This window comes from Stegostoma tigrinum, chromosome 37 (assembly GCF_030684315.1).
Source record: "Stegostoma tigrinum isolate sSteTig4 chromosome 37, sSteTig4.hap1, whole genome shotgun sequence".
Classification (NCBI taxonomy): Eukaryota; Metazoa; Chordata; class Chondrichthyes; order Orectolobiformes; family Stegostomatidae; genus Stegostoma; species Stegostoma tigrinum.
The window spans coordinates 490,599-514,773 of NC_081390.1; the positions used below are offsets into that span (position 1 = coordinate 490,599).

The 24,175-nt window shown below is 42.7% G+C and overlaps 1 protein-coding gene across 1 annotated transcript in view; it reads right to left on the minus strand.

The window, feature by feature from the left end:
* The window catches only part of bms1 (BMS1 ribosome biogenesis factor), a 69,200-nt gene that overhangs the window by 33,972 nt on the left and 11,053 nt on the right, over positions 1-24,175 (minus strand). The window contains exons 5-10 of the mRNA XM_048563641.2: positions 18,488-18,676; positions 14,549-14,691; positions 13,670-13,791; positions 9,615-9,811; positions 6,167-6,306; positions 600-1,213 (exon numbers count right to left, since the gene is read on the minus strand). Coding sequence (XP_048419598.1) covers positions 600-1,213; positions 6,167-6,306; positions 9,615-9,811; positions 13,670-13,791; positions 14,549-14,691; positions 18,488-18,676 — 1,405 coding nt within the window. The remainder of the gene's footprint in view (positions 1-599; positions 1,214-6,166; positions 6,307-9,614; positions 9,812-13,669; positions 13,792-14,548; positions 14,692-18,487; positions 18,677-24,175) is intronic.

The following is a 24,175-nucleotide window of genomic DNA, read 5'->3' on the forward strand; positions in this document are numbered from 1 at the left end:
CCATCCTTGTCAGCCTTTCTATTTTCACTGCTACTTAGGAAACCCCACTCCCTCCCACCAGTCCCCGCTTAATATTTTCCCTAACTATATCGTTCTTATGTGTGTGTACAAAAACTTCCAGCGTCTTACTCTTCCCCTTGACAATATGCTTCAACCTTCTGAGACATCATTTGGCCTAGCAACAGGAAGGCAACATATTATCCAAGATTCATAGTCACAGAAGGGAAATCAAAGATGAGGGAATTAAGAGGGAATGAGACTCAGCAAGGTTTTTAGATAGAGTAATAAAGAAATAACAGAATTTAGGGTAAGATTAGGGGCTTTATTAGCAACGACAGGGTGAAGGAGACAAAGACCGTATCAAAGTTTCATGACGACTGAAGATTTAATGTTTGAAGCAACTGGATAATCTAAACACAAAGATTTTAAATTCTGCCGTATTGGGATGCGGCACAGGTCAGCTCACAAGGCAGGGATGATGAACACTTGGAAAACAATGTTAAAGAAGCATATTTTGCTTGCTTTTATTATTAAAACTGCAGTAGGTCAACTCCAAAGCAATATTTTGCCCAAGCAGGTCCAGAAATAATTTGACATACCTATGGTTTCTGCATCTGACCTGATCTTTTCTTCATAATCTTCATTACATTCTTCACTGTCACTGCAATCTCGGCTCAGCATCTTGTTTTCCATTATCTCAGATCCTTCTTCTGTCTGTTCCACTGTGGAGTCCAAATCATTTTCACTTTCATCAGAAGCACTGTTCACCAAGTTTAAACTTAGCTTCTCAACTTTCTGCTTGCTGTTCAAAGTTCTTTCCACATCATTTTTCATTGCTGATACTTCCAATATTTTATCACTAGAATACATAAAAGTTTCTTCAGACTCACAAGCTAAATCGTCTTCCTCATCGTCATAACCATCAACAGTCACCTCTGCCTCTGAATCTATTTCAAAATCATCAGCGTCTGCAAACACAGGTCTTTCAACAGCAGCTTCTGCCTCTTTCTCCTCCAGCTTCATAACTTTAATGGGTCGGGGATCAATTTCTCTTTCACAATCAATTTGGTCTTGATTGCCAATCTCTGCTTCACTTTCAGTATCAGACTTGTCTTCCTCACTTTCAGCCATTTCTTCTTCTTCAAAGACAGCCCTGCGTCGCACCCGCCCAGTCTCTGAATCAATCACTTTCTCTTCTTTCGGCATCAAGTATCTGTTTTATGGGCAAAATACGGAGTTTTAATAGATATTAATAAACAAAAATATTTGGGTCCAAGAACAAACTTACCTCCACCATGAAAGTTAGGTAGAGACAACATTTTCATCCATTAGTCTACTTGTCTATATGTCTATATAGAATATATGTATATTTAATTTAAAAAATTAATAAATCTATTTCAACAAACCCTGGTAAACAACTTACAGCCCAAGGAATAAATTATTAGTTTTTGATAAAGACTCATAGAACACAGAACAGTACAGGCTCTTCGGCCCATGATGTTGTGCCGAACTTTTACCCTAATCTTAAGGTCTATCTGCTCTCCACCCCATCTTGTACTATCATCCACATGCTTATCTAATAACCGCTTAAATGCCCCTAATGAAGCTGACTCCACGACACTCTCTGGCAATGCATTCTATGCCCCAATCACTCAGAGTAAAGAACCTAACTCTGATGTCTCCCCTATATCTACCTCCACTCACTTTAAAACTATGCCCCCTTGGAAGAGCTACCTCCACCCGAGGAAAAAGTCTACCCTATCTATACCTCTAATAATTTTGTATACCTCCGTCAAGTCACCTCTCATCCTTCATCGTTCTAAAGAGAAAAGCCCTAGCTCTCTCAACCTTTCCTCGTAAGACCTTCCCTCTATTCCAGGCAACATCCTGGTAAATCTCCTCTGCACCTTTACATACTTTGTCGAATATTTTGACTAATTAATTGACAGAGGGCGAAAGGGCAAGTTGACAATATTTTTCAGAGAGTTGTAGGTTGTTTAATTTCAAATGCTGCCAATTGTTTTAGGATGTTGTGGATTGCCTCAAGCTGCTGCAGTGCAATTTGCCACAGATGCGAAAATGGAGCAGAATTTTCAGTGCAGATTTTTGGATGAGGATTGGCCTGAAACATAATTAGGGACCTGCAAGTTCATTTTTTTTTCATTTTTATAGTTGAAACATCAACTACATAGTAAAAAAACCTCAAGAAGGAGCTTTGCAATGGTAATTATGTTAAATTAACAGCACAACTGAGCTTTGCACTCTGCAAACAGAGCAAGTTAGCAAGGACTCATAATCAGATTTTGTGTATTTAACCACTTTGAATGGTAAATCCCAGCTCCATGGCTCCAGCTTCACTATCCTCACTATTTGATTGCACTGATAATGGGAACTGCAGATGCTGGAGAATCCAAGATAACAAAGCGTGGAGCTGGACAAACACAGCAGGTCAAGCAGCATCTCCTGTGCTCCTAAGATGCTGCTTTGCCTGCTGTGATCATCCAACTTCACACTTTGTTATTTGATTGCAGTGCTCAGTACTATTTGTAAAGCCTCAGGTAAAAAAGCAGTCCACATCTCCATACATTAAGGTCAAGGCAATACCTAGACAGCTAAGTGATAATTAACATTCACACCATACGGTGGCAATTGATGACCATCTCCAACAAGTCCTGTAAAGACCAATGATTTTTTTTGGACAATGGACTAAAAATGGAAAAAGATACTGCTTCAAACTCAACAAAATGTGTAACAAGATATTTGTAGGTTTAAAATAAGTCATTGGAGGACATTAAGTTGCACATGCTATGTTGGAGCAGTAAAGAAAAAATATGAATAAATCAGCACCTGAGTTTGTTTGTGGCAATTCTGCCCAGAGACAATCCTTTGACCAACTTTTCAACTGGCACCAGCTGTTCTGAGTTCAGGAGAGCTCATTATAGTAACACAACTGTCGGTTAAGAACGGATGAACACAGCAGGCCAAGCAGCATCTCAGGAGCACAAAAGCTGACGTTTCGGGCCTAGACCCTTCATCAGAGAGGGGGACGGGGAGAGGGAACTGGAATAAATAGGGAGAGAGGGGGAGGCACACCGAAGATGGAGAGAAAAGAAAATAGGTGGAGAGAGTATAGGTGGGGAGGTAGGGAGGGGATAGGTCAGTCCAGGGAAGACGGTCAAGGAGGTGGGATGAGGTTAGTAGGTAGATGGGGGTGCGGCTTGGGGTAGGAGGAAGGGATGGGTGAGAGGAAGAACCGGTTAGGGAGGCAGAGACAGGTTGGACTGGTTTTGGGATGCAGTGGGTGGAGGGGAAGAGCTGGGCTGGTTGTGTGGTGCAGTGGGGGGAGGGGACGAACTGGGCTGGTTTAGAGATGCAGTAGGGGAAGGGGAGATTTTGAAACTGGAAGTCCACATTGATACCATATGGCTGCAGGGTTCCCAGGCGGAATATGAGTTGCTGTTCCTGCAACCGTCGGGTGGCATCATTGTGGCACTGCAGGAGGCCCATGATGGACATGTCATCTAGAGAATGGGAGGGGGAGTGGAAATGGTTTGCGACTGGGAGGTGCAGTTGTTTGTTGCGAACTGAGCGGAGGTGTTCTGCAAAGCGGTCTCCAAGCCTCCGCTTGGTTTCCCCAATGTAGAGGAAGCCACACCGGGTACAGTGGATGCAGTATACCACATTGGCAGATGTGCAGGTGAACCTCTGCTTACTGTGGAATGTCATCTTGGGGCCTGAGAAAGGGGTGAGGGAGGAGGTGTGGGGGCAAGTGTAGCATTTCCTGCGGTTGCAGGGGAAGGTGCCGGGTGTGGTGGGGTTGGAGGGCAGTGTGGAGCGAACAAGGGAGTCACGGAGAGAGTGGTCTCTCCAGAAAGCAGACAGGGGTGGGGATGGAAAAATGTCTTGGGTGGTGGGGTCGGATTGTAAATGGCGGAAGTGTCGGAGGATGATGCGTTGTATCCGGAGGTTGGTAGGGTGGTGTGTGAGAACGAGGGGGATCCTCTTTGGGCGGTTGTGGCGGGGGCGGGGTGTGAGGGATGTGTTGCGGGAAATACGGGAGACGCGGTCAAGGGCGTTCTCGATCACTGGGGGGGGGGGGGAAAGTTGCGGTCCTTGAAGAACTTGGACATCTGGGATGTGCGGGAGTGGAATGTCTTATCGTGGGAGCAGATGCGGCGGAGGCGGAGGAATTGGGAATAGGGGATGGAATTTTTGCAGGAGGGTGGGTGGGAGGAGGTGTATTCTAGGTAGCTATGGGAGTCGGTGGGCTTGAAATGGACATCAGTTACAAGTTGGTTGCCTGAGATGGAGACTGAGAGGTCCAGGAAGGTGAGGGATGTGCTGGAGATGGCCCAGGTGAACTGAAGGTTGGGGTGGAAGGTGTTGGTGAAGTGGATGAACTGTTCGAGCTCCTCTGGGGAGCAAAGGCGGCGCCGATACAGTCATCAATGTACCGGAGCAAGAGGTGGGGTTTGGGGCCTGTGTAGGTGCGGAAGAGGGACTGTTCCACGTAACCTACAAAGAGGCAGGCATAGCTGGGGCCCATGCGGGTGCCCATGGCCACCCCCTTAGTCTGTAGGAAGTGGGAGGAGTCAAAAGAGAAGTTGTTGAAGGTGAGGACAAGTTCAGCTAGGCGGATGAGGGTGTCGGTGGAGGGGGACTGGTCGGGCCTGCGGGACAGGAAGAAGCGGAGGGTCATGAGGCCATCTGCATGCGGAATGCAGGTGTATAGGGACTGGACGTCCATGGTGAAGATGAGGCGTTGGGGGCCAGGGAATTGGAAGTCCTGGAGGAGGTGGAGGGCGTGGGTGGTGTCACGGATGTAGGTGGGGAGTTCCTGGTCCAAAGGGGAGAAAATGGAGTCCAGATAGGTGGAGATGAGTTCGGTGGGGCAGGAGCAGGCTGAGACGATGGGTCGACCAGGGCAGGCAGGTTTGTGGATTTTGGGAAGGAGATAGAAACGGGCCGTGCGGGGTTGGGGAACAATGAGGTTGGAGGCTGTGGGTGGGAGGTCCCCTGAGGTGATGAGGTCATGAATGGTGTTGGAGATGATGGTTTGGTGCTTGGGTGTGGGGTCATGATCGAGGGGGCGGTAGGAGGTGGTGTCGGGGAGTTGGCGTCTGGCCTCGGCCTGAAGTTCTGGATTACTAGTCCAGTGAATTTTACCATTAGTTCATGTCCAAACTCAACAAGACCTGAACAATATTCAGGTTTGGTCTGAAAAATGACAGGAACATTTGCATCATACAAATGTCAGGCAGTGACTATTTCCACTAAAAGAGAATCTATCCATTGTCCTTTGACATTCAGTGGATGTTATCATTATCAGAAACTGAACTGGACAAGCCATATAAAATACACCAGCTGAGAAAGAGTAGGTCACAGGTTCGGAATCCTGCAAGTAATTCACATCTTGACTCCCCAAAGACTGTCCACCATCAAAAGTCAGGAGTACGATGTAATACTTCCCACTGCCTGGATGAGTGCAATTCTAACTGCACTTAAGAGGCATGACACAATCCAGAAAAATCAGTTCACTTGATTATTTGTGGATGTTGTACCATTCCCAAATTCCCTTCACCACCGTCACCGAATAGCAGCAATGTCTATCATCTACAAAATGTATTGCAGAAATGCACCAAGGCAGAACCTTGCAAACTCACAACTGCTACATTTAGAACAATCAGGGCAGGAGATACATGGCAACACGGCTGCAAGTTCCTCCAAGTCACTCACTATTTTTACTTGGAAATATTCCTTCAGTGTCACGAGGTTAAAATCCTTGAACTCTCATCCTAACTGCACTGTGGGTCTACCTGAAGACTATGAACTGCAGCAGTTCAAGACATTAGCTCACCTTAACTTAGAACATAGAACATTACAGCACAGTACAGGCCCTTCGGCCCTCGATGTTGTGCCGACCTGTCATACCGATCTCAAGCCCATCTAACCTACACTATTCCATGTACATCCATATGCTTATCTAATGACGACTTAAATGTACCTAAAGTTGGCGAATCTACTACCGAGTTGGCAAATCTACTTCTCAATAGGCAACTAGGGATGGGAAATAAATATCAGCCCAGCCAATGATATCCACATTGCATGAATGAATACCTTTCAGAAAAAGAAAGGAAGTTGAAATTGAACTTAGGTTTCTGCCTACCCATTTTCTTCCAATTCCTCAGATGCCAGTGGCTTTGAGTCCATGAAGAGAGAGACTTTGCTAGATGCCATCTTGGTATCAATGGTGCTGTGTGTTGCAATGAGACTCTGCACCAATTCGTAGTTTGGTCTTTGTTCTTCCTATAAATGAAATCAACACAATCTTCTTCGGTAACATACTTAGGTAATAACCTTTTAAAGGAAAAAGCTAATGTACGACAGAAGCATGAAAAGCAAAGTAACAAAGTAACAGTGGCTCAAATAGAAAAATATTATTAGGTCAGACCACCAAATACCTAGTCAAGATTACAACTTAAGAGTATTGTATAGTTCTGGTCCCCTTACAAATTAAGAATATACTTGCATACAGTGAAATGCAGTGGAAATTCACAGACTAGATTTCTGAAATGGTGGGACAGTCCTATGTGAAGATATTGCGAAGACTATTCTCTGGAATTCTGAAGAACGCTAGGTGATGGGTGCAACAGTGGCTCAGTGGTTAGCCTCACAGTGGCAACAATCAGATTTCAATTCCAGTCTTGGGTAGCTGTATGGAATTTGCACGTTCTCCCTGTGTCTGCGTGGGTTTCCACCAGGTGATCCGGTTTCCTCCCACAGTCCAAAGATGTGCAGGTTAGGTGGATTGGCCATACTAAATTGTCCACAGTATCCAGGGATGTGTAGTTAGATGGATTAGCCATGGGAAATGCAGGGATGAGTGGGTGGAGCTGAGTCTGGGCATGCTGCTCTTTGGAGGGTTGGTGTGGACTTGATAGGCCAAATGACCTAACTCTGCATTGTAGTTTTCTATGAATTCATACAAACATTTAAAAAAACTCTGACTATCTCCAAGTAGAAAAAGAAAGGATGTTTCTCCTGGTTGTTGCTAGAGCCTTTCAGAAGGATTTAAACTAACAAGGGTTGCAGATAGTGAGAAAAGAGATCAGTCCAAGACTGCTGAAGTGGGAAAAGGAGCAGGTCAAAGAGTCAGGGCAGGCAGAAACAAAGCAGAGAATGAAGTAGAACTGATAAATTAAACTGCATTTATTTCAATGCAAGAGGCCTAACTCCAGGGCATGGTTGGGAACACTGGACTGGGATACTATAACGATTACAGAGATATGGAGCAGGAATGCCCAGGACAGGCAACTTAATCTTTCAGGATATAGATGCTATAGGAAGGATAGAACGGCGGGGTAAGAGAGGAAGGGGGAATGGTGTTTTTGATTAGGGATGACATTAAGGATGTACTTAGGGAAAATATTCCTGGGAATTCATCCCAGGGAGATATTTGGATGGAACTAAGAAAGGGATGAATACCTTACTGGGATTGTGCGACAGGCATGCCCTCTGCAGCCAGCAGGAAACTGTGAAACAAATCTGTATGACGATCTTAGTTATCTGTATGGCAATCTTAGTTATTTGTAAGAATAATATGGTGGTAATGGTAGGGGATTTTGACTTTCAGAGACAGACTGGAAGTGTCATAGTGTTAAGGGCCTGAATGGAGAGGAATTAGTTAAATGTGTACAAAAAAAATTCCGATTCACTAGAGAAGGAGCAAAATGTGACCTACTCTTAGGAAATAAGGTGACTGAGGCGTAAATGATAGAATCATAGAAGATCACTGAATTCCCTACAGTATGGAAACAGGCCATTCAGCCCAACAAGTCCACACTGCCCCTCTGAAGAGCATGCCGCCCAGACCCATTCCCCTTCACCTGTATTTCCAACGTCTAACCTACCTAACCTAAACATCCCTGGGCACTATGGGCAATTTAGCACAACCACCCTGAACATTTTTGGACTGTGGGAGAAAACCCACACAGACATGGGGAGAATGTGCAAACTCCACACAGTCAGCCGAGGTTGGAATCAAACCCAAGTCTCTGGCACTGTGAGGCAGTAGTGCTAACCAGTGAGCCACCGTGCTGCCTGTACTTTGGGACCAGTGACCATAATACTATGAGTTTTAAAATAGTGATGAAGAAGGATAGGCTTTTTCTTGGAGCATTAGAGGCTGAAGGATGACCTTCTAGAGGTTTATAAAATCAAGAGGGGCATGGATAGGTGAATAGCCATTGCCTTTTCCCTGGAGTGGGAGAGTCTAAAACTAGACGGCATAGGTTAAGATGAGAGAGGAAAGATTTAAAAAGGGACCTAAGGGGCAACCTTTTCACGCAGAAGGCAGTGCACGTATGGAATGAGCTGCCACAGGTAGTAGTAGAGGCTGGTATAATTACAACAATTAAAAGGCATCTGAATGGGTGTACGAATAGCAAGGGCTTGGAGGGCTATGGGCCAAATTCTGGCAAGTGGGACGAGATTAATTTAGGATATCTGGTCAGCATGGATGAGTTGAACCAAAAGGTCCGTTTCCACGCTGTACAGCCCTATGACTCTAAGTGATCAGTCCCTACAGATATCATAACAATCGAGTTGCAAGATGAAAACGTATCCTGCGAGTTTTCATTAATGGCCCACCCTGTCTCTCAAAGAACAAAGAAACCTACAGCACAGGAACAGGCCCCTTGGCCCTCTAAGCCTGCGCCGTTCAAGATCCTCTGTCTAACCTGTCATCTATTTTCTAAGAGTCTGTGTCCATTTGCTCCCTGCCCATCCATGTACCTGTCCAAATATATCTGAAAAGACGCTAACGTGTCTGCATCTACCACCTCCGCTGGCAACGCGTTCCAGGCACCCACCATCCTCTGTGTAAAGAACTTTCCACGCATACCTCCCTTAAACTTTCCTCCTTTCCTTTCGTCTCTTGCAGTCCGCTTGGCAACATATCTCCTGCTCACTGGTCCATCAACTCACCACCTCTCTGCCACTTCTAACCTTGCCATTTGTCACTTTCCTCTGAAGCTTTCTGCTCACCAACACAGCCACCTGACAATTGCCCCTTCCCCTTCTGCTTTCCATTTCTTTCTCCCACTTGAGCTCCTGCCTCTCACTGCTCATTGCCCAAGTCCTTGTTCAGAGGGTTTGGGAGGGGAAGCAGCAAGTGTGATGAAAGGAATCAACAAGATGAGTGCTCTCTGCAATTACTGTAAAAGAGCAAGAGAGCAAGGAGTGGCGGCATGCAGGAGGATCAGGAAAGTAGAAAGCATATTCCTTTGATATTTGATTTTGGAACTTATTTTATTGATGGATATAGGAATATACAGTTTTTCAACTTACAAGTTTTTAACTAACTTTTTTTCTGAGAAAGGGTTTACAGAAACTATTCACTATATATATATATATATATATATATATATACACACACTATTATAATGGGAAAACGTAATGCATGCAACATTTTCAAACAGAACAATGTTAAGAAGAGTTACTGCCAGAAGGTGATTCCTACTGACCTCAACATTCCACACAGCAAATCCAACCATGATTGCACTGGCAAGAAAGAACACAAAGAAATATAAAAGAGCTCAGGTGTACTACATTACCTCCTCGTCATTGTGTGTATGACTCCCACCAAGATCGATATATACGGCATCCTTATCATAAACAATACCCCCGACCCCAGACATTGGCGCATAGATCAGCTTCTCTTTCTCGTGCAGAGAACGTTTCTTCTGCTGCTCTGGAAGGGGGCAGGGATCTGGAAGGAAACCAACTTCTCTCAATGTGAAGTCACCTACACCTAAAAACAAAAACACAAAATTTTAAGTTTCAGATTGTATTTGTACATAAACTGAAGTAGAGACAGTACGAATGAACAGTTCAGATATACTGCATTAACACAGAACAACAGTCGTTACCAATTAGTAAAGATTGGCAATTGTGGAAATGCTGTGGATTTTTTGTCCTTTTTTTTGAAGAGAGAGGTTTTAAGGGAGGGAGTGTCAAGGCAGCTAGTGAATACTCAAAGTAAACAGTTTGAGGTGCCTTGGTTTTTTTCGCAAACAGTGGAACAATAGAAGCAGTCTGGATGATTGCAGCTGGCTCTCACAGGCCAGGATTTTTAGTTTTTTTTAGTTTTTAAGTTTAGCTTTAAGCTTTTGGAGTCTCAACAAGGCAAAAGCTAGAGTTTTGAAGAAGTAGAAGCGAGCTTTTCCCTCTATTGGTTTCATCTCAAAGCTGGGGTTCCTCTCTGCTGCTTGGTTACTGGTGAGATAAATCTATTTTTCTGAATTTGCTTTTTTGCCAAGGGATTTGTTTTAGCGATGTTACTATATTGGAACAGTTAATTCGGAATAATTACCGTATCTATTAATCTAAGAAGTTTTCCAATCAAGTTACTTTAAATTCTTTTATTGTATTTTAATTATAATGTTTAAATAAATGGTTTTGTTTAATGTGGAGTAGTTTGACCAATTGAATTGCATCTGGAACACAGCACATTACATTTGCCTTTAAAATAAGAAAAGGTTAAGGTTTAGCCTATCTTCTGAAGATGTTTTGAAGGACATGGTCTAGTCCATGACACAATTTCAGACATTATGTGTTTGAAGACACTAAAAAGTCATTCCCTCCATGTTCTCATCTTCTGCAAAATTGGAGACTCATTCAATTACTGCCAAAGACCCTCAAAAGAGTGAGTATTTTCACTCGAAGTGCAGATGAGAACTGTTTGTATATTTCAATCCTGAGGTAAAGGATAAATTGAGGTCAGTTTCAGTTTGGAAGATTAAGTGACAATCTCATTGAGAAACCCAGAATGACAAAGAGAGGAGTGGGACTAATTGGAATTCAAAGAGCCAGCACAGGCCAGTATAAAGGCCACCTCACAAAGGGTTAGGTCACTAGATCAGAGTCCACCGAGGCAGTATACTGGCATGGATAGTGAATTGATGGCCTGTGACCAGTGCAGCTCCAGAGGGATCAGTGCCGGCATTGCAACTGTTTACGATATATTTTAATGACTTGGAAGAAGGAAGCGAATACACTATGACCAAATCTACAGACGACATGCATGGAAAGGTAAGTTGCAAGTGGGATACAACTCATAAATAGGGTTAAGTAGTGGGCAAAATCTTGACAAATGAAAAATGCAGTAAAATGTGAAGTGTTTACTTTGGAAGGGAGAACAAAATTTGAGTATTACTTAATGGAAAAACCTGCAGAACGTTGAAGCACAAAGGAACTTGGGGATGCCGGTGCACAAAACACAGAAAGCTTGTACGCAAGTGCACAGGTAATCAGGAATGCTAATGGAAAGGGATTGGAGTATGGGAGCAAAGAAGTCTCACTGCAACTGTACAAAGGTGCTGGTGAGACCACATCTGCCTACTGTGGGCAGTTTTGGTTCCCTTATTTAAGGAAAGGTATCATTTCATTGAAAGTAGGTCAGAGGAGATTCCCTAGAATGATCCCCTGTATGCGACTATCTAAAGAGTAATGGCTAAACAGTTTGGGATGCTACTCACTGCAGCTTAATGACAGGTGATCTCATTGAAAGCTTGACAGGGTGAATGTTGATACAATGTTTCTCCTATGGGGGAGTTTCAGAATTCATTTGGATTTGGGCATCAATTTAAGACTAAGATGATAGGAATTTCTTCACTGAGGGTCGAGTGTCTTTGAAACTCCTTGTCAGGGGGCCAGGCCGAGTCCTTGTGTACATTTAAGGCTGAGATCCTTCATCAGGTGGGGAATCAAGAGTTGTGGACAAAGGGCAGAAAAGAGGATAAGTATGGATCAACCATGATCCTACTGAAAGATGGAGCAGGTTCGAGGAGCCAAATGGCCTACACTTGTTCTTATTTCTCATGGTCTTATGGCCATAGCTAGAACAATACATGCAATTCTGGAATCAACATTATAGGAGCATGATTGCACTGGAGAGCATCAGAGACAATTTGCCTAGGCTACAGAGTCTTAGTTGTGGAGACAGATTGGATAGACAAGTTGTTTTCCTTGAAGTAGAGGAGACCAAGGGGTTACATAATTGAAATGCACAAAATTATGGGTGACATTGACTTGAGGTAAAGAGGAAGTGGTTTAGAGGGAACATGAGGAAAATATTTTTTCATACAGATGGTGGGAATTTGGAACTCATGGCCTGCAAGGGTCGTTGAGGGAATTATTTCCGACACTGATTAGACAAAAAAAATCCACTTATGGTCAGAGAGCCTAGATGAACTACCAGGCCAAGGGTCTTCCCAGCTGAAGCCAGCTAGCTCAGGCATGGAATCCAAGCAGTCAGTGGCAGTGTGAATTGACATTGAAACCACTCATCTTTAATGCGAGCTGGCATATTCCAAAATTTAAACATTCTGAAGCCACTTCAACAGAGGCTAAAGGAAGCATGTAGGCAAGGAGGTAAGTACATACATGTGGACACTAGGGAATTGAAGGTGCTAGATGGGTGAAGATGCCATTTTTTAAATAGGTGCAGGGAGGTATAAGAAAGGATGATGAAGAGGGCTAGGTCGACAGCTAAGTGGGCAACAGGGTGCAGACATCCCAATGTAGATGAGAGAGTCTGAAGGTGGATTTTAGGGAGCATGAGTGACTGGTACATGCAGACTCATTGATAGTGCCCGGGGGTGGGGCATCCTGAAAGTGACTGAAGGAGTATCCAAATGTCAGGGGAAGTGATTCAAGTGGGGAAAACTCAGTATGGGTTTTTTTGGTGTTAGGGGGTGAGGGAGTGGGTGTCAGGTTCGAGTTATATAAGCTTTTAATTCACCCACATTTCCCGTCTACGTGATCAGACAAATTTCAAGTCCCTCTGTGAATCACCAACTCAAACTCAGTGCTGCTGATTTTCATGAAGGACTCCAGACACAATCTAATTGCTAGGAAATGAAATTGCTAATGATCAATTCCTGCAATGTCTGGACAAGAGGACCTCCTTGGGTCCCAACCTGCATCATTCATCCAGTGTACATTGGTCTCCAACAATCCACAGTCAGGAAGATCTGAGACATTCAGAGACTGTGAACACCAAAGATCAATTGAACTTCCAATTCCTTTACCAGGTAAGGTTGAAAAGGGAGCATGAATCAATGCTCTGTAAATGGAGTTGAGATTGATTAGGAATGGACCATTCAATCTTATTGATTCAATGACCCAACATCGCAGATGAAGCTGTTACTTCACAGGGAACCAGAATAGAGCTCTGACTAACAGCTTTGCCCTCCCATATCCCAGGGCCAAAATCATGGTGTTCTAATGCCCCAGCCAAGGACAACAAAAATTGGACGAAATACAAAATACAACCAGTGATTTACCACAACTGTCCTTTGCAAAACTGCAGAGACTTCTCCCACTGAATGAAAAACTAAAGGATGACAATGAACATACATGGATCTCAAAAATTAATAAAGGGAGCTGCCTGGCAAAGTTCCAAACTCTGACCAGACTGTCATTCGCAGTCTGTGCTGATGTAAGTAGTGTTGAGTTGCCTTAAAAATTGAAAGACAAGGCTTATGCTTTACGTCTAATGCCAGGTGAAACCATAGACTGCAGTATCTCTCTTCTGGCTTGTACAGTTAATTTCCTCACATAACACAAGTAAACCTGAAAACAAATTTCAATGAACTTTGAGAAATACCTGGAATGTGAATCTGACTGTTGCTCTTAAGGTACGTCCCACGCAGGTACCCGTATAATGAAACTTTACGGTCACACTTTTGGTTTTTGCGTATATCCTCAGGATTCGTCAGATCTTCCATTCTGAAATAGCAGCAGCATACCTTAGTTCTGTTACGCTTTTCCACTGAGTACATGTTGGTGCATTGCAATGTTTGGATGAGCTGGCAATAGCATTTTGTTAAAGGGCAAGTAATTATTGATAAACTCCAGGCAATCTTGCAGTTTTAGGTCATTGCTGTCTGTGATCTGAGAAGAGATTTTCACAATGGGGTCCGCAAGAACACCACGTAATCTATAACAGACACATTCTTTCTTGGAGAAGCAAAGCATTTTCTCTTTAATAGGAACATGCAGAGATTTGGGATAATGGAGAGAAAGCTGATGTACTCGAGATTCAAATATTAACCAGCTCTTGAAATCAGCTCCTACTGCACTAAAATAAATACATGCAGCTTAAAAGCAGCCCATTTCCCATCACTGACACTTCCTAAGACATAACAGCAGTTTAATTCCTTCCAAAAAAAGCTTCACAATTCAATCAAAGGAAGCCTCACACCTTTCCTTTAACGGGTGGGGTTCTTTGGCTGTTCTGATCACACTTGGTGCAACTGTGCACAATGCCAAAATAGTCGCTGCACATTACCTTCTCCATTCTTAGCACAAAGGTTTTTTCTAACCAATACTAAGATATCAGCCCAATTTGTAAATCATTCTTCCTAGTCTCATCTCCTCCCTCCAACAACTTTAATCCAGGGTCATACAGCCATTACATTCAGGCTCTCTAGCTGCATATCAGTAGTTCTCCATTTCAATATCCTGAAGGAAAGCTTTTACCTACCTGTCAGCCAAAACATATGGATGTGCCATTTGCCACACCAGTGGCCGGAACTTCATCACAGAAATAAATCGACCCAGGTTGTGAATCTCCTGTTTCTGATATTCTCCATGAACCATGCCCGACAGGTAAAAGAGCTTAGCACCCTAGAAAATCCAGAAGATGCCACTGAGGTTATGAAGAAAATGCAGGCACTGGCAGTCAGAAGAGTTGTGGGGGTCTGTCTTTCTTACTTCCACACTGCAAGCGCAACAACTTTTTTCAAATAATGTGTAGCCCACCGACTTTACTGATACACAAGACCACACAGCGTCGTGACATGTTATGCAGCAAACTGATCATTTTTCAATGGAAGATTCGGTCATTGAACTGTACGCTGGAGTTGATCTTTTCCCCTCAGTGCCAGATTGCCTCCATGAACAGCTCTCCCTCTCTCAAATAATAGAAACTACGCTGAGTTTCGTTATGGCAGCAAGTGTAACATCAAACAAGATAATCAGACCGAGGGAAGACCATGTTTAGAATGTATCTATCCACTACATCAGTTTTACAGACAACAAAACCACCAAGACAAAGTTTGGCAGTTTTATGATTATTATTGAATCAATTCAGTGAGAATATTTGCAAGAAATCATTGCAATCAAGTAACATTAAAGGAAGTGCACCATGTATTTGTCATTACACCTCACTTGTCTTTATTTCAGAGTATGTTCCTAACACAGGCTTCCCTTTAAATGGCTCTGGAAGTCACTTAGCTCAAGGGCAATTTAGCAATGGCAACGAATGGTGGCCTTGACAGAGACATCCATATCTCAGGAAGGAACAGACAGGAAAAAAAACTGGGTAGGTTTGGCAATTCTCGCTATAGTCAAACTCCAGGAATGACCTAGACACTGGAAGTTGTCAGTCTTATCTTCCCAGACAGGTAATCTCAGGAAATTACAGGTAACTGCCTTCTCTCTGATCCAATGAGTTTGAAATTGGCTGATACACTTACTTCACCATCGGCAAATTCTGTCACGTGGGACAGGTGGTATTTGAAGTGTCAGATCAATTGGCTGCTTGAAGGTCTGTGCATTCCTGCTGATGCCTTGACTTCACCTCAGACTTTCCAAAAGAAATCTCAACCACAGAATCAAAGTAGTGTTGTGGCACAAGATATTTGATCCTCAGGTTTACAATAACTCATTAAATGAGCATTATTACAGCGTGCCAATCTCCTGCTTTTCCTTCATACCCTTGCACATTATTTTTATCCAAATAACCACCCAAAGCCCTCTTGAATGCCTTAATTGAATCTCTTCCTAGCCTCCTGAAGCCAAAACTGCACCATTACTCCAGCTTTGGTCTAACAAATATGTTGTTCAAGTTCAATATCACCACCTTGCTCTTGTATTCAATTCTCTATTAATAAAGCCAAGGATACTTACGTTTTACTTAATGTTCTACCTATCTACCTGCTACTTTCAGAGATCTGTGCACGTATACACCAAGGCCCATTATTTTGTTTCTTACCACTCAGCCAATTTTGTATCTATGTTACTACTGACCTTTTTATTCAATGACTTGTAACTTTCCACACATGCTTGTGGTCTGGTACTGTATGAAACACTTTCTGAAAGCCCACGTACACCACATCAACAGCACTACCCTCATCGAGCCTGTTAACTCCAGCAAGTTACACTGTCTTTCTAATCTATCCACCTTTTTCCATGTAATTATAATTCTACTCTGAATAATGTCTCTAGAAATTTCCCAACCACTGAAGTTAAACTGACTAGCCCATAATTGCTGGATTTATCATTACAACCTGTCTGAAAAAGACAGTAATGTTTCCAATTTTCCAGTCTTCCAGCACCTCCCGAGTCTAGGGAAAACTAAAAGATCATGGCCAGAGCTTCTGCAATTTTCACATTTTCTTCCTTTAACATCCTCGGATGCATCTCATCTGGCCCTTTCATCTTTTCAACCTGAAATAGCAACAGTTATCCTATCTAACACTGCTGCTATCCATTTTGAACACATCTACTGACTGAGTTTCCTTCTCTGTCACCTTGAAGAGAAATGGAAAGTGTTATGTAACATTGCAACCATGCCCCCTCCTCCAGGTATTAATCCCCTTTTTGGTCCCTAATTGGCTTTACTCCACCTTTTACCACTTACATGGCCATAGAATACTTTGGGACATCGCTTTAGGACGGCTGCCAGTCTTTTCTCGTCATTTATTTTTGCTTTGCTTATTTCCTTTCCCACCTTGCCTCAAATTTCAATACTCTTCTTGGTTCTCAGCATTATGTTCTACATGATGTTTGTCATAAGTACTTTTTCTTTATTATCTTAATTTCCATTTCCTATATCACCAGGAGCTCGGGATTTGTTTGTGCTACCTCTCCCATTTGACAAAAAAAACTTTGAATGTAGCCAAATCAACTTCTCATTGAAGGCAGCCCATTGTTCATTTCCTGTTTTTCCTGCCAGATCAATCCTGCTTAGCTCTGTTCCCTCAACATAGAAGTCTGCTCTCAACCAATTGATTTTTTTGTCACTCTGGATTGTTGAATGCCATTTGCCACCATTACCTTGAACATTATGATAACTTGGGAGTGTTCTATGCCTTCCTAATTGAGATTGCCCCTAAGATGATTCTGCTTTCCTTCTGGGAGTCTCCTAGCACAATCAGGCAGAGAATAATTCAGGGGTCAAGCATACAAATAACATCTCACTCAGTGGAGCTGTTTTTGAGTGACTAGTGCCTCTACTGGGTTCATTAGCTTGGCAGAGGATACTGCTGTTGGGCCATCTTTCTTGCCACTGGATTAGAGGATCTTGCAAAGGGCACAAAGGTAGTCGTACTGCTCCAGTACTTTCAAGGTGCCTGCTATAGATTACCAAGTCAGTAAAGCCCAGAGGAGCACAGGTAATCAGTATTCAAAGATTGTAGTCTTGGGTTTGAGAACCTGGTCATCAAATATTCTGACTTTTGGTCAGCTGAAGGCTGAGCTGGCTTAGAAGCAAAGATGAATTTCATCATCCATGCCTGCCTTCGTTAAAAGGAGGCTCCCAAGTTACGGAAACTGGCATACAATTTTCCAGAATCTCATAAATGATTTTAGTCAATGTGGGCAAATGGGAGCTGCTTGGAGGAAAATCTTATTTTTCTGGTGTTGAACAAAAGGTTCATTTTCTTATATGCTTTGGAAATTATTGGATCTGTAGAACCACAGTCCAATAGGACAGCACTGAAAATTCCCCAATTGGTAATGAACAAACTGATTTCTAGCTTACGGGTTTCCAGTAATCAAACTCACTGGTGCTATCAGAGGAGACTGGACAGTAAAAAGGATACAATCACCCCAGAACAGTTTCACCCTTAATTTTACCTCAGCTATTTCCCAAAGCAAATACACATCCCAGTGACACTCAGATCTCAACAATACCACCTCCACCACCTGAATGGCAGCAAGTTCTGATCTGAGGCTGTTCAAACCCATTGTTCCCATCTTCCAAATATCCCAAGGCAGGGGCACAGGGTTATGCAGAGTCTAGCAACTCTAGTATTCAAATAGCACTTGGGAGTCAGCTTAGATAATGTCAATCAGTGGCTCATTCAATTTGAGAGGTTATAAAAGTAAAGACTGATGCTATCTGCCACACATAGCAAAGAATTTCCAGTAGGGGCATAACTACAGCTTATGTTTAGTGTTAAGGATGGGATCGGTTTAGCATTAGTGTTGGGGTTGCACTTCCATGAATTCTCAAATCCAGCCAATGCCACTGAAGCAAACTGAACGAACTTGGTGACAGCTGGGGTCAAGAATCCATCATGGAGCATGGATCTAATTTGGAACTTCCTTGGTTGCCATATCTCATTGCTGCATAAATACACCCAACTATTTGCAAGACTTATTCAGCACTCCAAACATCAACTCTCCCTGCTTATACCTGGTAGACCTCTGTCCAGAACCGGTGCTTCAGTCTTTTCTTGGTCTTCCTCAGCTGCTTGCTGTTTTTGAAGGTGTCCAAATGGGTGAGGACCCCCATGATTTTGGGAAAACCGTGAACTTGACAGATGTTCAGGAACTCAAATGTCTCCATCTCAAAGCCGAAGCTAGCATCAGTCAGCATTAAAACCTGAAGGAGAGATATTCACGTAGCTCAGTATGGCAGTACACACAATATAACCTGAGAAAAGCCATATTCAAGGTTTTCTGTACATTTCTCTTACTGCTTGTTGTATTTTCATGAATTAATGCTCATTGAGGTGTGTACTTCAAGAATGTTTCATTACCACCTGCTACATGCGCATCACCTGATCAGCAAAATGCTTCCTTCACACTTGCTTCACCTCAGAAAAAGGATCCCACCATATAAGAAAACATTGCTATTGTCCACAACCATAACCTAAGACATGTGACCCAAAACTGCTGCAGATTCATCTTTCCTCATTATACACACTTCCAACTGATCGAGATTCTCACACAAGTTACACATTTTAAACCTGGCTGACAAAAGTGAAAAAGCTGTGTCCTCCAACTGTTTCACTCCATCTGAGAAGTAGTTTTGCAGTCATCCTTTAATAAGCAAGAAACATAACTGAAATCTTCAAATCTCCATAAAATGCAGCATATTAAAATTTCTGCTCACACCAGCTCTTTCTCATTTCCCATTCTCTTAGTGTAGCTGTGATTCCCATAATACCAACAATACCTTGAATTTTAAATGAACATGCTTAATTTCAAATATCTTCAGTGCCTCACTCCTCCGTATGTCTGCAACCTATTCCCAACCCATAATCCTCCAGAATTACTGTTCTTGTACAATTCTGGTTTCTAACACACTTCAAACTGTCATTCAAACATCGATGATGGAGCCTTCAACTGACAAGATCCTGGAAGTCTCTCCTTGCTTTTCTTCATGAAGACACAGCTTAAAGCTTCCCTCTGCAACATCCTCATATACTTCAAGATCACTGCTTCAAATTTTGCTTGATAATGTTCCTGTGAAATGCCTTGACCAAGTTAAAAAGCTGCAATCTAAATGCAACAAAATCATAAAATATACCATAAACACGCAGGATAGTCAGGCATTAACTGACAAAGAAGGAGTCAACATTGTGGGTCCATGGTCTATCACAAGAATTTGAAAAATTTAGAAATGCAATCATTTTCAAGCAAGTAAAAAGTTGTGGAGGAATGGGGAAGGGAGTGGCATGGATAGTAGATTGGATGACTGGCAGAAGGCAGAGTGAGGATAATGGGGTCTTTTTCAAAATGGCAGCCGGTGACAAGTGCAGTTCTACAGGGATCAGTGTTAGGGCCAAACTATTCACATCATACATTAACAATCTGAACAAAGAAGCCGAGGGCATTTTTGCTAAGTGCATTGTCTGTAAAAAGATAGATGGAGAGAAGTAGTATTGAGGAAGCTACAAGTCTCTGGAAGGACTTGGAAGGCTAGGGCAGTGGGCAAAGTGGAAGTGAAATACAAATGTTACAAAGTGAGAGATTCTGCACTTTGGTTGGAAGAATAACAGCAACTATTTTCTAAATAAGACAAGGCTTCAGCAATCTGAAGTACAAAAGGACTTGGGAGTCCTAGTTCAAGATTCTCTTAAGGTTAACATGCAGTTTCACTTGGCCGTTCGGAAGGTAAATGTAATGGTAGCATTCAAAGTGAGTGCGAGAGAATACAAGAACAGAATTGAACTGCTGAGGCTTCATAAGGCTCTGGTCAGACCGCATTTGGAATATTGAGTGCAGGTTTGGGCCCCATTTCTAAGCAGCAATGTGCTAGCCTTGGAACAGTTTCAGAGGTGGTTCACAAGAATGTTCCAGGGAATGAAGAGCTTAGTGATTGAGACAATGGGGCTGTAGTCAATTGAAATTAGAAGAATAAATGCGTGTGGAGGGTAGGGGGAATCTCATTGAGATTTACAGAATTTGTAGAAGCCTGGATAGAATGGACAATGAGAAGTTAGTGGAGAGGCTGGGACTGAGGCATAGTCACAGGATGAAAGGCCAACTCTTTAGAACGGCGATGAGGAGAAATTTCTTCAGTAGAGGGTGGTGACTCTTTGGGACTGCAGACGGTTGTGGAGGCCAAGTCATTGAGTGTACTTAAGGCAGAGACAAATAGATTCTTGATTAATAAAGGGCTCAAAGGATAGTGTTACAGCGAAGGAGAAGGTATACTAACAGGCCAGAAAAAGCAGCAAACCTGAGGACTGGGAGAAATTTAAAATTCAGAGGTGGACAGAGGGTTTAATTTGGAAAGGGAAAATAGAATACAAGAGAAAGCTTGCGGAAAACATAAAAACTGACTGCAAAAGCTTCTTTAGCTCCATAAAGAGAAAAAAGACTGGCAAAAACAAATGCAGGTCCCCTAGAATCAGATGAATTCATAATGGGCAACAATGAGATGGCAGACCAGTTGAGCAAATATTTTGGATAGGTCCTCACTGAGGAGGACACAAATAACCTTCTGGGAATGCTAGGAGACAGAGGGGCAAGCACGAAAGAGGAACACAAGGAAATCCTTATTATTCAAGAAATTGTACTAGGGAAATTGATAGGATTAAAACCCAATAAGTCCCTCAGGCCTGATGCTCTGCATCCCAAAGTACTTAAGAAAGTGATCCTAGAAATAGTAGATGCATTGGTGCTCATTTTTCCAGCATTCTATAGACTCTGTTCCAATGGACTGAAGAGTAGCTAATGTAACTCCACATTTTAAAAAAAGAAGGGAGGGATAAAACAGGCAATGATAAGCTGGTTAGTCTGACAACAGTCGGGAAAAATACTTGAGCCAATTAATTATGGATCTAGAACTGAGCATTTGGGAAGTGATGACAGGGTCAGTCCAAGTCAGCATGGATTCACCAAAGGGAAATCATGCTTAACAAACCTTCTAGGACTTTTTGAGGATGTGACCAGTAGAGTGGACAAGGTGAATCAGTCAATGGTGTCTATCTAAACTTTCAAAATGTTTCTGACAAGGTCCCACGTAAGAGATTAATCAGCTATTAAAGCTCATGGTATTGGAGGTAATGTATTGACATGGAAAGAGAACCGGTTGGCAGATATGAATCATAGAGTTGAATTAAATGGATTTTTTTTCAGAGTGGCAAGCAGTGAAGAATGGGGTACCACAGAGTTCAGGGCTGGGACCCCAGCTATTCACACTATATATTAATGACTTGGGCAAAGCAACTGAATCAAAAACTTGCAGGCAATACTAAACTTGGTGGCAATGTGTGCTGTGAGGAGGATGCTAAGAGGCTGCACAGTGACCTGGACAGGCTGGCTGAGTGGGCAAATACTTGAACAAATGCAACATAATGTGGCAAAATGTGAAAATATTGACTTTGGTGGCAAAAACGGGAAGGCAGATAATGTGAATGGTGGTAGTTTAGGAAAAGGTTCTCACCAAGACAACAAGACCAGATGTCATGGTGGAACTGTCACTGAAGGCCGGCATGTGCGTACTGTAGGCAATGAGGAAAACTAATGACATGCTGGCCTTCATAGGGAGACAATTTGAGGAGGGATATCTTGCTGCAGTTATACAGGACCTTGGTGAGACCACACCTTGAGTATTGTGAGCAGTTTCAGTCTCCTTGTCTGAGAAAGGACCTTCTTGCTATTGAGGGGCTCCGGCAAAGGTTCACCAGACTGATTCCCTGGATGATAGAACTGACATATAAAGAAAGACTGGATCAACTGGGCTTTACTCACTGAAATTTAGAAGAAGGTGGGGGGGGGAATCCCATAGCAACACAAAATCCAAATGGGATTGGACAGGTTAGATGTGGAAAGAGTTTTCCCAAGGTTAGGGAAATCCAGAACTAGGATCACAGTCTAAGAATAAGGGTAAGCCATTCAGGACTGAGAAGAAGAAGAATTTCTTCACTCAGAATTGTCAGCCTCTGTACCACAGAAAGCTCTTGGGGCCAGTTCATTAGATATATTCAAGGGGGAGCAAGACACGTCCTTTGCTGCTAAAGGGATCAAAGGAAATGGAAAAGAAAGCGGAATTGGGATACTGAAATTGCATAATCAGTCATGATCATATTGAATGGTGGTGCAGGCTTGAAGGGCTGAATGGCCTACTCCTGCACCTATTTTTTCATGTTACACCAGGAGAATAGGGTTGAGAAACACAACAGCTATGAAAAAATGGTGGAACAGATTCTATGGTCCAAATGGCCTAATACTGCTACTATATCTTATGGCCACAAACATTCCTTCCATGTGAAGTCATTTCTTGAGTTGAGACGATTCATTGCTCAGGAAAGGGTCTCCATCACACTGAGGGGTGTATTTGGGTAATTCTAACTTTTTCGCTTGTTATTTTGGACTTCCAGCATATGCAGTATTTACCTTAATCTATTGTAATCCAAGCTACAGGAACATAGAACTTAGAAGCGATTCATCTCTTCAAGCCTTTCTGTAATTGATGGCTGATTCATCTGTGCTCACAGCTCAACTTTCATGCTTGCGTTGCCCTAAAACCTATGACTCCCTTGTCCATCAAAAATCTATCCAAATCAGCCTTGAATAAATTCAGTGACGCAGCCTGCACTATTACTTACAAAAGCAAGTTCCACAGTTTCCACACAAAATTTCTAATTTCTGAATCAGAAGAAAAACAACTAATTTGAAACAGGGTCACAAAGTTCTAGTCACTTTGACAAAAGGAAACATTTACCCAGCATTTATCTGATCCAGTTATAATTTGGCAGATGATTTACTTAGGGGTACCCACTGGATACAGTTATTTGGATTTTCACTTGTGCTAAGGTCCCACATAAGAGATCAGCATATAAAATTAAAACCATGGAATTGGGGGTGGTGTACTGACATGGATGGGGATCTCATTGACTGTGGAAGGAATGCAATGAAGGTTTACCAAACTGATCGATTCCATGATTAAATGGTGGAGTGGACTCGATGGGCCAAATGACCTTACTTCCACTCCTATGTCTTATGGTCTTTAGAATTTTGTTTTATATAACATTACAGCACAGTACAGGCCCTTCAGCCCTCGATGTTGTGCCGACCTGTCATACCGATCTCAAGCCCGTCTAACCTACACTATTCCATGTACGTCCATATGCTTGTCCAATGATGACTTCAATGTACCTAAAGTTGGCGAATCTACTACCATTGCAGGCAAAGCGTTCCATTCCCTTACTACTCTCTGAATAAAGAAACTACCTCTGACATCTGTCCTATATCTTTCACCCCTCAATTTAAAGCTACGCCCCCTCGAGCTCGCCATCACCATCCTAGGAGAAAGGCTCTCCCTATCCAACCCTCTGATTATTTTATATGTCTCAATGAAGTCACCTCTCAACCTTCTTCTCTCTAACGAAAACAGCCTCAAGTCCCTCAGCCTTTCCTCGTAAGACCTTCCCTCCATACCAGGCAACATCCTAGTAAATCTCCTCTGCACCCTTTCCAAAGCTTCCACATCCTTCTTATAATGCGGTGACCAGAACTGTACACAATACTCCAAGTGCGGCCGCACTAGAGTTTTGTACAGCTTCACCATAACCTCTTGGTTCTGCAACTCAATCCCTCTATTAATAAAAGCTAAAATACTATATGCCTTCTTAACAGCCCTGTCAAC